This window comes from Passer montanus, unplaced genomic scaffold (genome assembly GCF_014805655.1).
Source record: "Passer montanus isolate IOZ18808 unplaced genomic scaffold, ASM1480565v1 scaffold20, whole genome shotgun sequence".
Classification (NCBI taxonomy): Eukaryota; Metazoa; Chordata; class Aves; order Passeriformes; family Passeridae; genus Passer; species Passer montanus.
In genome coordinates this window covers 11122056-11134262 of record NW_024366592.1, presented here as the reverse complement: position 1 = coordinate 11134262, position 12207 = coordinate 11122056, and the positions used below count along the sequence as shown (strand labels likewise).

The window sequence follows — 12207 nt, the reverse complement described above, 5'->3', positions numbered from 1 at the left end:
AGCTGCCTCTCTGGGGTTTCTGAGCACAAGCACCCTGTGGTCAGCAGCTGAGAGCGAGCTGGTTCTCTGGACTCCAGAGTCAGAAGCACCTTTTCTGCAGCTGGGCAATCAAAACTAATTTTTGCCTTCTTGGGCTCTGTGAGGTAGCCTGTAATGGGAAGAGAAGTCATCTATGACTCTATCACTCTTGTTCAGATGGCAGAATTGTACACACCTTTTCTGCAGCTGGGCAATCAAAACTAATTTTTGCCTTCTTGGGCTCTGTGAGGTAGCCTGTAATGGAGAAGTCATCTATGACTCTATCATTCTTGTTCAGATGGCAGAATTGTACGTTGCAAAAAGCTTTCTGAAACAGATGAAATCCGGACAAGTGGTTTGTGACTCGTTAATCATCTTCTGCCTAGAAATCATCTGTTGTTTTAAACGTGTTAGCACAAGACTTTCTCTTCATGTTTCTCATTACAGGGTAAGACCCCTCGGGACAGGGCTCAGCAAGCTGGTGATCCAGACCTGGCTTCCTACCTGGAGAGTCGACAAAACTATCAAATGGTTTCCCATGAGGACCTAGAGACAGCAGTCTGATGCCTGAAAGCGTCTGAGAGGATCCCTGGAAATCTCGAGACCGCACCTGAGGCACTCGGGCATTGTGTGAGGAAGAAACTGATGGAACCCACATGTCTCTCACTCTCGAGGAAAATACCTGAAGACATGCCACCAGTTTCTAAGGGCTACTGAGTCTTGCCACGGAACGGTTGTGTTCCATAAGTTAGCCCATGATGGATGAGGTGGGACACTCAAAGGTCTGTGGAATCCATAGGCCACAAAAATTTACCTTTATTGCTTCCAGCAAGTAGCATGAACTTCTCCCATGGTCATCCGTATAATTTATTTAAAAAAAAAAAAAAGGAAAGAGTAAAGAGGGTGTGGGGGAACAAAATCCAAACTAACTGGTACATTAAGCCACCCAACCAGGCTGTCCTCCATCCTTACAGTTACTGCATTGCTTTTATTCTCCTATTCCCCTCACTTCTCATCAGTTAAATATTATCTGTTATCTCTGTGTTGTCTTCACAAATGGTCAGGCAGTAGCAAAATGTCTGAGGAGCTCTGGATGCCCTTTAAAAATATCCAGTGTGTTTGTCAGCTACATTCCCTCCCCTGCCATCCTCTTGGAAGCTGTGTTGCCAGCACTCAGCCCCCACGGAGTTTCCTTGCTTTTGGAGAGGATGCTATTTATTGCCTTGTTTCCCAGGGTTTGGGGCATGATCAGATTTACAGCAGTGACAAAACCCAACCTCATCATTTCTGGGCATGAGGTTATGGTATCCTCACGAGACAGGCATTTGCATGGAAAGGAGCTCTATGGGATACACCATGCTTAATGGCAGAGCAGGAAGTCACCAGGAGGGTTTCTCATATCACTTTTATGCCTGTAATGGCTGACTCAGTTCTTCTCAGGTTTCAGGCCTGCCTAGAAGTTGATATCTTCTTTAGTTCTTTACTTCTGAAAATATGGGTTTTACCCTAGGGAGAGATTTGTGCAAGACTGAGGGAATTCTGATGGACTCAATGACAGACCTAGTCCCCTTTGCAGCACAGCCAGAGGGAGGAAGGAGACCTGGAACATCAGCAGCCAGCCTGGGCTCATTGCTGCCACCAAACAAATGGGCACTGGCCTGGTCACATTGGGAATGGAAAAACCTTATTTGACTGAACCTGTAAACTATCTGATTTTTCAAGGGAACCAGGTTTTGGGGGGAGTCTGTGGAAGTCTGTCCCTGGAGGAAGACAAGCAGCAGCTCATTGCCTTCTTGCCCACAATAGGTTTGAAATGTAAAGCTTAGCTGCTGTAAAGGCCAGCTGTTTCTTCTGTACTCATCTGTTCTCTGTCTTATAACTATAAAGGAAGAGAAAGCAAACAAATACACAAGCATAAATAAAATGTTTCATCTTTGAGTTTCTAATTGCTACAGATATCTCAGTTGACAAAATAGCCGAGCTTCCACTTCTACTTTGTCAGACCGGTGCCCATGAAGACGCTCATGGCTGACTTTTGGCATAACTCTTGCAATACATTTTTGAATTTTGCTTTGTTGTTTGATTCAAAAGATCCACCAGTGTTTGTTTTCACATCCCTTGCTAGGGGTAGCTCTCTGATAGAAGGTGATCATTGGGGTTACATACATTTGGAAACCATGAAAATAACTCAGGTCATTATTCAGATAAGTTTTTCTTCTTTGGTAGAAGTGAAGAAAATCAAATGAATGCATTTTTTTTTAAGCACGAGTGATTGTTGTAGTAGGGAGGGGGGAGCTGAACAATGTATTTTAATTTTTTTCCTCTTTTCAAAAGTTCATTTGATATGGGCAAAATATTTCTTTAGTATTTCTTCCTCTGGAAGGAAACTATATATATTTGTAATCTATAGATCAATGGCAACATGAAATGTATTTTGTCTTATTTTCTGTCTTTACCTTTCTCATTTAAAAAATAAAATATGAAAGCCAAATTACTTCCCTTGATAATTATCCAGGGGTTTGTGGAGAAAATAAGTATCTGTATATATTAGAACAGAATTTGGCAACTGTTAAAATAAAAACTCAGAATATAGTTTTGGTGTATGTGATATTTCCACAAGGAAAGATCCTCACACTGTGGTTGCATGGTAGGCCTTGCATCATTTCCCAGCTGTGAGAAAATACATTACTGTAATATTTCTATACATTTGATGGAAACAAGAATTATGTTATAATCACTTTAATCTTTTGGTTTTCTTTACTGATCTGAGAAATGGAGGAAGTTTTAATAGCACAGGAGCTTGGCTCTGTCCTGTGCTGAGGCCAAGCTGAGTATGGTCACTGAGCCTGTGAGAGCTCCCTGATTCTTTAGCCCCATGAAGCAGCTTGCTTTCATCACAGGTGTGAGATGAAATGGCCAGATGTGGATTATGATAAGGGAGCTGCTTCTGGTCCCTCTGTCCCCAGTTGTTCTTCCCTTGTCAGCTCATCCCTGGTAGCCAGGAGGTGCCTGCAGCTGTGGCTGGCTCTGGAGCAGCTTGCCAGGATGGGAAGATTTCCTGAGCAATTTTGTGCCATTTGGACAGCTCAGAGGAACCCAGAGCACATGGGAGAGCATGACTTGCCTTTTTCACCAAAAGCTGGAGTACGGTGGTACGATCAGAGTGAGTCTGTTGAGCCTCTGGAAAGCTGTCTGTGCTGTGTACTCAGCAGGAGACAGCTACTGTATGATAAAAATAGCCCCCAGCACTGGAGGTAGGGCAGGAATGGGCTGGATGTGGTGCCTTTGACGTCCAAGGTATCCTAAGCACCGCACACATGAGGCATTAGATACCGGTGATGTTTGGTATCCGCAGGAAACGGAGAACATCTGATGGCTTCCACAATGATTCATGTGACAAGGAATATCAGAAGTTGGCTCACTGAGAGCAGTTTGGGACCAGGACCATTCCTTGCCCTTAAGTGTGGTGGGATTACCAGAAGCAGCAGGCTCTGCAGCAGTTAAAGGTAACACATTTGTATTGAATCTCTGGAGCACTTGGGGTCAAGGTTAGTACAGTACAACTGTGCCTGCACTGGGCAGGGCCCAAATTCCAGCGTGCAGCTGGGAGTCCCCTTAAATTACATGTAAAGCATTTTGATTTACTAAAGCATCTGTTCAGTGGTTGCTTCTGTTAATGTGTGTATATTACTATATATATGTATATTTATAAATATCAGTATGCATGTATATAGATGCACACATACACATGCAAACACACTTGAAATTGTGTCATTTGAATGACAAAGCCCCTAGGGATGCTCAGCTACTGAGATTGCTGGACTGACAAAATGCCATTTGCCATTTTAATTTGTTATTGAAGGGAACCTTTCTCAGTAGAACTGAGGAGCTTCGAAATTTTTCCGTTGTACTGATTTTACTATCTCATTTTGGAGTTAAATGGAGGGAAAGAAATATTATTAATAATAATAAAATAAAATTAACTTTGTAATTTAATAGCATCAATTACTCTTATTATTTCATGTTTCAATGCTAGATATATTTTTTGTGTTACTCAAGGCATGATGATGTCATACAGTTTTTTACTTATTATAGCATAGAATGGTAGTGGACAGGGGCACCTTGTACTAGACCAGGTTACCCAGAGCTCCATCTAAGCTGACCTTGAACACTTCCAGGGATGGGTCATCCACAACTTCTCTGGGCATCCCTCAATACTGTGAGATGTGAGGCTGAGTTTTTGTTTATGTAAAACAGGAGTCCAAGGCAAATTTTGCCTGTTACAAAACTGGTGTCAGACTCCAGTGACTCTTTCATCGTTTCATGTGGTGTCTTGCTTGTCTGTGTTCTAGCACTTTAAGATGTCTGTAGGTGTTTTTACTGGGACCTGTCACTCTTACTTTTCCCCAGCAGCAGTAAAATTGTTCAGTCCCAACTCATGGTGCTGTAGCCTGGATTCAGTCTACATGAGATGTCCCTTGCTAGATGAGGACTGTCGTGCAGAAGGACCATAGTACAAAATTGAAAGAAAATAGTACAAAATTGATGTTTCGTTGCCACTGATCTTCCCAGGTGTATTTGCTAGCTGGTACTGCTGTGTAAGAATAGATAGGGCACATAGTTTTTCTGGTGATGTGGCTGTGGGAGGATTTTTCAGTACTATTTCACGGCTCTTTGGTTCATTTTTTGTCTTTTTGCTGTAATGGTGAAAACATATGGCAGTGAAAATTTCTAACACAAATTCATCTAGAAGGTGGCTGTTTCCCTTTCAGCCATCCCAGATGCCTTCTGTGGGACAGGGTTATGTGTTGACCCTTCCAGGATGACAAAAGTATGTTGACATGATCTGTCTCTGGGCTATGAAATGGGAAAGATACATTGACAGCCTCCAGTTTTCTGTGAGTTTAATAGTACTCAAGAAATGTATGGGCATGCTGGAAATTTGAATGCCTTGAAAAAGCTCCAAGGAACTACAAGAAAAAAGCAGTTCCTTGTGCTGATCCATTTGGGATGTGTCATTTTCCTTCTCCCACTTTTTGCTTCGTTTGCACCAAACTAATATTTATAGAGAAGTATTTTATGAGACTTGTTTTTAAGCTTGCTAAAAGTAACATTTTGACCTCCATTTTACCTGTTCTTCGCCATTCATAAGATAATGTTTCCTCTTTTCATTTTCCTCAGTGAATCTGAGCCAAAATTACACTGAGTTATTAACTTCCTAATTAGTTTAAAGCAGCAAATATGAGTATCTTTGGACATTTCAGCAGTTCTGGAAACAGCTTATATTCCTGGGCCTTTCTGATGCATGTGAAGCTATAGGAAAGTATTAGAGTGTTCATTGTGGTACTCATCATCTCATTTTCCTTTCTTAACAACTATTTTTCTTAGCAGTGCATTGCTATGGCCTTAAATTTCATTATCTGCCTGCCAAAATCTGTTGATTGCAGCAGCAACTCAGTGATGTTCTGCAAGCTACTCCAGGCGGCCATAGCAAGTGACCACGGCTGCTTTCAGTCCAGGTTCAGCCATGGCACTGGACTCCTCTGGAGTGCCTGCCTGAGATCCCCTGCAGGTACCAGAGCTCAGGAGTTCCCCCTCCCTGTGTGTTTCCAGCACTGCTGCCCGTGGTGGTGCCCACAGAGAGTGGTGTTCTTTCATCCCCTGCACGTGTGCACTGGAGCGACACCCCCTACCTTGGCCAAGGAATTTCCTGGTCCACGTATGGTGCCATTTGTGCAAAAGGGGAAAATTCTCTCCCTCGGGCCTTGATCACACCAGTAAATTCATTATATTTGACTTCAGTGATTAGGCAGGCTGAGAGCTGAATAACCTTACTGTATTCAGCCATCAGAGTGCATCTTGTCTCCTGCCTTATTTATAAGGTGCCACATTCCAGTCTCAGCTGCAGTTTCTTGTTTCCCTGACTGATTTTGAAAAAAAACCAAAACAACCCAACAACAAAAAAGACCAAACCAAGAGACAAAAAACCAATCCATCCTATGCAGTACACATGTAACTAGTTACCCAGAGAGTGGGGAAGGCAGACAGATCATTTTAAAATCTCGTTCTGATGCAGCACATCATGACTTCTAAAATCTGAGCAGGGGGAAGCCTTGCAACAAAAGCATTTGTTTCAATATGAACACATCTATATTTCAGGAAATAATTTGATGCTAAGCCCTGTTAAAACAGTCAGCTTATGCTCTTAAATCTCCTATGTGTCAGAGACTTGGGGAATCTAAGGAGCCAGTAATCCCCTTGACAGGCACATAAAGATAGGTGAATGCCCAAAAAAGAAAAAAAAAAAAACCAAAACTGCTTTCTTCAAAAATCTGTTTCTATTTTGCCACCTTCATCTACTAGAATCAGAACCCTGATTTGGGAATGCTATATCAGAGTTCAGCAATATTTTAACAGCCTCAGCATTCATTTGCAAAGTATATAGAAGCTGTAGCATTTTGAAGTGCAAGAAGAGCACTATTTCTTTGAGCAATATAATACTACATAAGTAATTGCCTCATCTCTTGCCAGCCTCCTTTTGCTGGTGAAGTGCCACACCTGGCTCTTCAATTAGTCCCTGTCTGGGAGGCTGCTTGATGTGTAGCCCAGCACTCAGTGAAGTGTGCACTGTGGCAATCCAGTGCCAAAGTGCTGCTGCAATTACCTAACTACTAATACGTGAACCACGTGAAATTCATTTCTTAGTGTTGCACTTCATTTTAATGAGAAAAATGCCATTCTGATTCCAGCTACCTTAGTGACCTTCAATTTCCACCCTTTCCCTCAACCTGTGGTCAAGAAGAGGTAGAAGATAATCTCTGTTCCTACAGAATCCCAATCGTGTCTAGGAACTCTACAAATCACTTAGGTTTGTAGATGTGGAGAAGCTCAAGAAGCTCTTGAGTCTGATGCAGCAGACATGAGTGATTTCTACTTGGCTAATTAGGCTTTAATAAGCAGTCCCACTTTTCTAGGGCTGCTTTTCCTGTGTGACATTCACATAAAAAATGAAAGGTGACAAAATTAGAAAAGCAAAATTAAGCAGGCCCCTGGGAATGGGGAATTCTAAAGAATGGCTTCCACATGCAGTGCTCTTTTCTAGATAGGGAGTTGGAGTGCTACTTCTTGAATAACACTGTAATGAGTAATTGTGTATCATAATTAGATACAGCTAATTGTAGTAGTGAGGTGGGTGCTTACTGTGTCCGGTATTTATGTCACCCAGATGCAGAGGTATTCCTGCCTCTGTAGAGATCACCAGACAGTCTGGAGGGGGAACACCTTTCTGTTTGCAAAGCTTGAGGCTTTGTGAAGTGAGACATGAGCCCCAAGGTGAGCAAGGACAGCCCTCCCTGCTCCTTAGCCATGCTGGAGGCTTTCCTTCCAAATGAATGGAGGCAATGCCAAATCAAAATAAATGTTTGCTGTAGGTCACAAAGTGAATAGCTGTCATTCCTCTCATGTCCCCTGCTTCAGTCCTTTTCCAGGAACATTGTTTTTCCCTTCATCAGAATGGGAAATCTGTTGATGAATGGGAAGTCTGTTGTGTACCTGTATTAACAGAAGCTGGGTGCAGTTGTGGTTGTTGTCTGTGGTCTTGCCACTGTTGTAATACCTTATCTGCATGGCATAGGGGAGAAGTACATTCATGTCAAAGCTAAGGAAAAAAGTGATCTTGCTGGCAGCTAATGACAGGAAGGAAATAGAACATAATATTGTTTAAATTTAATTTTAAATATTCTTCAGTGCTCTTTGCTTTTCCTTCATATCCCCTCCCTTTTAGAGTTTCTGTACTGAAACTCATCATCTCTTCTTTCCTTAGTTCATTCTACCTTCATTTTTGATTGGAAAGGTCAAAATCCTACTCATGTTCTTACCCTTGGGACACTTCTGCTTGACCAGTCACAGATGGTTGGATCTCCTCTGACCATGTACAGTCATGGGCAGGGAATGTTGAAATTCTCTGTACTAAGAATGAGCTGGATGTGAAGTACTAAAGGCTTCTCTGAAGGCAATTGTAATGCCCAAGTTGTAATCTCAGGATTAAACAGATGGGAAGTATGATGGACTTGGGTTTTTCGTGCCTGAGGGCTTCATTTCAGCCTTTCCAGACTTAGTTTTAATATCAATAGGAAAATTATTATGTCTGGTTTTTTGTGGTTTATTATTATTTTTTATTATTTTGGTGGGGGTTTTTTTGTGTACTTTCAAGTTTCTTCCCTTTGTGATTTTCCTGTTAAATAATCTTTGCCTGGGCAAATGTAATTGTATTGCTCTGTGCTTATGCTTTCAAGAAGAGGCAGCTGCTTCCAACTGGCAAGTGACTGTGCTGGTCTCTCATGCAAAATGGCTGGCTTTGCTACTGTACAGTTTTCTGCTCAGCATGTAGCTCACAGAAATCACAGGGAGATGGCAGGGGCTTATCAGGATTTCTTGTTCCGTTTACATGTCACTGCAGAGTGATTCTCTTCCATCTGCCTCCTTTGATCACACAACAGCTCTGGGAGGAAAGAAAAGAAGTGGCTGAGCCTTCAAAGCACTAAGCAGCTCTTGGGAGCTTTGTCTCTCCCTAGCTTGCTGCTGCACCTCACAGAGCTGGGAAAGGGAAAGCAGGGGATGCTTTATGTGCAGAAAGATCAAACTCTCACCTCACTGGCAAAAGTAACAACTCTTTGAAGGTACTTATTCTGACACTCCACCAGTGCCAGGTAGGGTGGAAAATACATATGGACATCAGCAAGCCTGTAGGAGCTGACTTCCTTTCTTAAGGGCTCTTCCAAGCTCTTTTTGATTCTCTTCCTGGTGCCTCAGGACAGGAATCCCTGCCTGTGTCTTCCCAGAGCAATCATCCTGAGGATGCCCTTTGTAATGGTGCCATCCAGCTGCCCTCACACCATGTGTTACATGTGCTCTGTGTCCTGTAACTCCATTGGAAATCAAAATAATCAAGAGTTAAAATCCCTTTCAAAATGGATTTAGGATCTTGGCCACTGACCCATCAGGGTGCAGTGCACTGTGGAGAGGAATATGGAATGGAATATGACTGCCAACGTTTCTCTGTAGAAATCTCCTCAAGGTGAAATGTGCTTTCACAGTGGGAAATGAAGGTTATTTTTCTCGTGCCCATATTATTTTGTGTTGCAAACCCTGTGCCAGTCATTTTGGATGCAGACAGCTTTTTGGAAGCAGGAGGCTTTTGAAAAATTTTTGAAAGTCTAGCCAATGATGAAGCTCAGTACTGGTGTTCTGCAGCTCCCACACAAACCTGCTGGCAGTCCGTGGAGGTTTCAGTGTCCTCTCTGAGTCAGTGAGCAGAATATTTTGCTACAAGCTACAGGCCTGCCTTTGTGCCACTGCTATTGCTACCTTGCTTCTGCACAGCTTTTAGAACAGCTATAGTTTTGCAGCCTTGCACTGGGAAAAACCACAGTGGTACTGGGGAAAACATGCTTTTCCTATGGACACAAACACTCCTCAAGCTGCAGTTTTGTGCTAATGAAAATGCAACGTATGTAAAGATTGAGCTTGGTTTATGAGACTGTCACAGCCACCTCAGTGAGGATTTAGTTCCAGCAAGACCTGACTTCTTGTTTTGCTGCGAACAAAGAAGATAATGCAAAAAATAATCACTTGGTTTAATGGTATGCTTCTGTCTTGTGGTAGTTAACAAGTTTAACATGGTCGTGTCACAGAATAGGGAAAGTATTTCAGAATTTATCAGAATTCTCTCTGGAGGTACTGGGATCAAAGAGATAGGGCCAAAGGTAGCAAATCACGGGTTTGAGGTTGCATTCCTGCCACTTCCATTAAGTTCTTTTGGGTAAATAATTTAGCCTTACTGTGCCTCAGTTTTCTTGTCTGTAAAATGGGGATAATATAATCTCTCCATACACAGACAGGTAAGGTGTTTTGTGTTACAAGCCTAAAATATGCTGTATATTAACTATTTTTGAATTGTATGGGGTTTGGGGTTTTTGTTTGGTGGTTTGGGGGTTTTTTGTTTGCTTTGTGTGTGTGTGGTTTTTTTTCTTTTTTTTTCTTTTTTTTTTTTTTTTCTGTGCCTTGAATGTTACTCTATAGCATCCTGCTTCTTCTGGAGCCATCTTTTGCTCCAGACAGTGAGAGTAGCCCTGTCCCATGCTTTTTAGTTTAACTGGTTTAAGTTGAGATAGTAAAGCGGGATGGAGAATGAGAATTTTCCAATTAGCTATTTTGCACTTTTCATGCTTGATTTCCATGTTTGAGCTATCTTGTATTAAAAGTTGTAACTCAGGTAATATTTCAACTCAATGAAAGCATTCAGGTGGTTTATCTCTCTTCAGAGAAGAGTATTTTGCTGAATTTTAGAGCAGCTTTTTTTCCATCATATTGAGTTCATTGAGCACAGAATGTTTCCTTTGGGAGTGCCTATCTCAGAAATAACTCTGTCACCTCTCTGCTATTATGCTGGTATGACAGAATATTGTCGAAGAGTCCAGAAATCACCACTTTGGTTTGTTGATGCAAAAGGTTTCTGGGAAATGGAAAGAAACATCTGAGGGAACAGATTCTCTGGCCTTCATGTTAAAATCTCCTCTGGCCACCTGGCAGATGGGAGATGAAATTTGGTAAAGTATAAGGACAAGGGTTAGCAAAGATTTAGGGAACTGGAAGTGCCTCATGCAAAAAGGAAGAAGGCTTGGAAGGAGTCACCAAGGCCAAGAAGAAGTGGGATGGTGATGAACAGACTCTTGATGGAAAGGCTGAGTTTCATCAGGCTATATATATACAACTATACAGTGGTGCTTCCTGGAGATGGTGGAGATAGGACAACGGGCAGATTTTGATCTCCTCTGCTCTAGCTTCACTCCTGGTGAACCAAGATGTGACTGAGGTCAGAACCTGGACCATTCCATAATGTGTTTGGCCCCCTGAACCGAGCAGTAAATTCTAATAACAGATGACCATTTTTAACCTACATTTCGTGGGCATCCAGAGTTCCAGTATTTGTATACATCCTATCATCTGAACCCACATCTGTTCCAGGAGTTGTAATAACATCTCAAAGGGCTCTTTTATGCTACCTGACACTGAGCATAATACGCTGGAACATCTTGAGGCTGCCAGCTGGCAAAAGGAACCCAAGGCACACAGCAGTACCCATGAATAGAGGATATAGGTTTAACAGAGAATCAAGGCACAGATAATCATCAGTGAGGGGAATACATGAAGGAGGAGGGGCTTTTTGTAACAAAGTAAGAAAGTATTTTCTTCCACAATTTTCTTGCATTTCCTATTTATACAAATTATCTTGATCACTGTGTTGCTAACTAAGGAGATTTTAAACTGGGGGAAGGAAGAAATATGTATACAGCAAAAGAGCCGGTTACTGTTCCTTTTGGACACTTTTTCTGTATTGTGACTTGTGTGGAAATGTACAGAATAAAAAGTGAAGAAGCGCATGCCTTGGCTGGGCTGAGTTTCTTTGTGTTATTTGCCAGCAGAGCTGGGTTGCTGCTTCTGACAGAGTGGAAAGACTGGTGTGACTTGGAAGTTGTGAAGAGTTAGAGGCAGTGGAGGAAAGGGACTCAGGGTTCAAAATTCTGCATATATGTGTATGCTGGTGCAGAGAAGTGAGTGTTAAGCCTCTGGATAAATCAACTTCAAGCTCATGGTAAAGAAAAAGGTTAATTATACTTTTTAATATTTCCAGGAACATCTTCTCAGTCCCTTAGTAAACTCAGATTGCCAGCACAGCACTCAGTGTGTGCAGCAGAGATCCAGCAGAGATTAGCAGGACTCTGTAAGTGTGTAGGTCACCTCAGGGTCTTAGCTATGCATCTCAGGAGTTTCTCCAGTGCATTCTCTGGTTCACCTCCATCTTATCTCAGGACTAACCCATACACATACAATGAAATTTTTCTTGTTTCTGATCAACTGTGTCTGACTGAAGAATTTTTGAGAATTTCATGGTCATTGCTTCCTTTCTTGTCTTCAGCAGTTCCCCTCCCTGCCTCACTCAGGAGTTTCTATGCCATTTCTGACACAAAAGTTTTGTAACCTCTCTTCTGTGCAAGTCAATATTTCCTAACAGCTCCCCTGCCTCCGCTGTCCCACCCTGAAATTGTATTTCTGAATAATTCTGTGATGTTTCCTTTGTCCTGTCTCTCTGGGACAGTGCCTGCCCCCAAAACATCTCCCTCACACGTG

The 12207-nt window shown here is 42.2% G+C and overlaps 1 protein-coding gene across 4 annotated transcripts in view; it reads left to right on the top strand.

Moving 5' to 3' along the window:
• The window catches only part of DGKI (diacylglycerol kinase iota), a 205171-nt gene extending 198846 nt beyond the window's left edge, over nucleotides 1–6325 (top strand). For all 4 annotated transcript variants that reach the window (XM_039708217.1, XM_039708216.1, XM_039708215.1 and 1 more), the window contains one exon: nucleotides 466–6325. In XM_039708217.1, coding sequence (XP_039564151.1) covers nucleotides 466–582 — 117 coding nt within the window. In that variant the 3' untranslated portion in view covers nucleotides 583–6325. The remainder of the gene's footprint in view (nucleotides 1–465) is intronic.
• Nucleotides 6326–12207: the final 5882 nt, after the last annotated feature.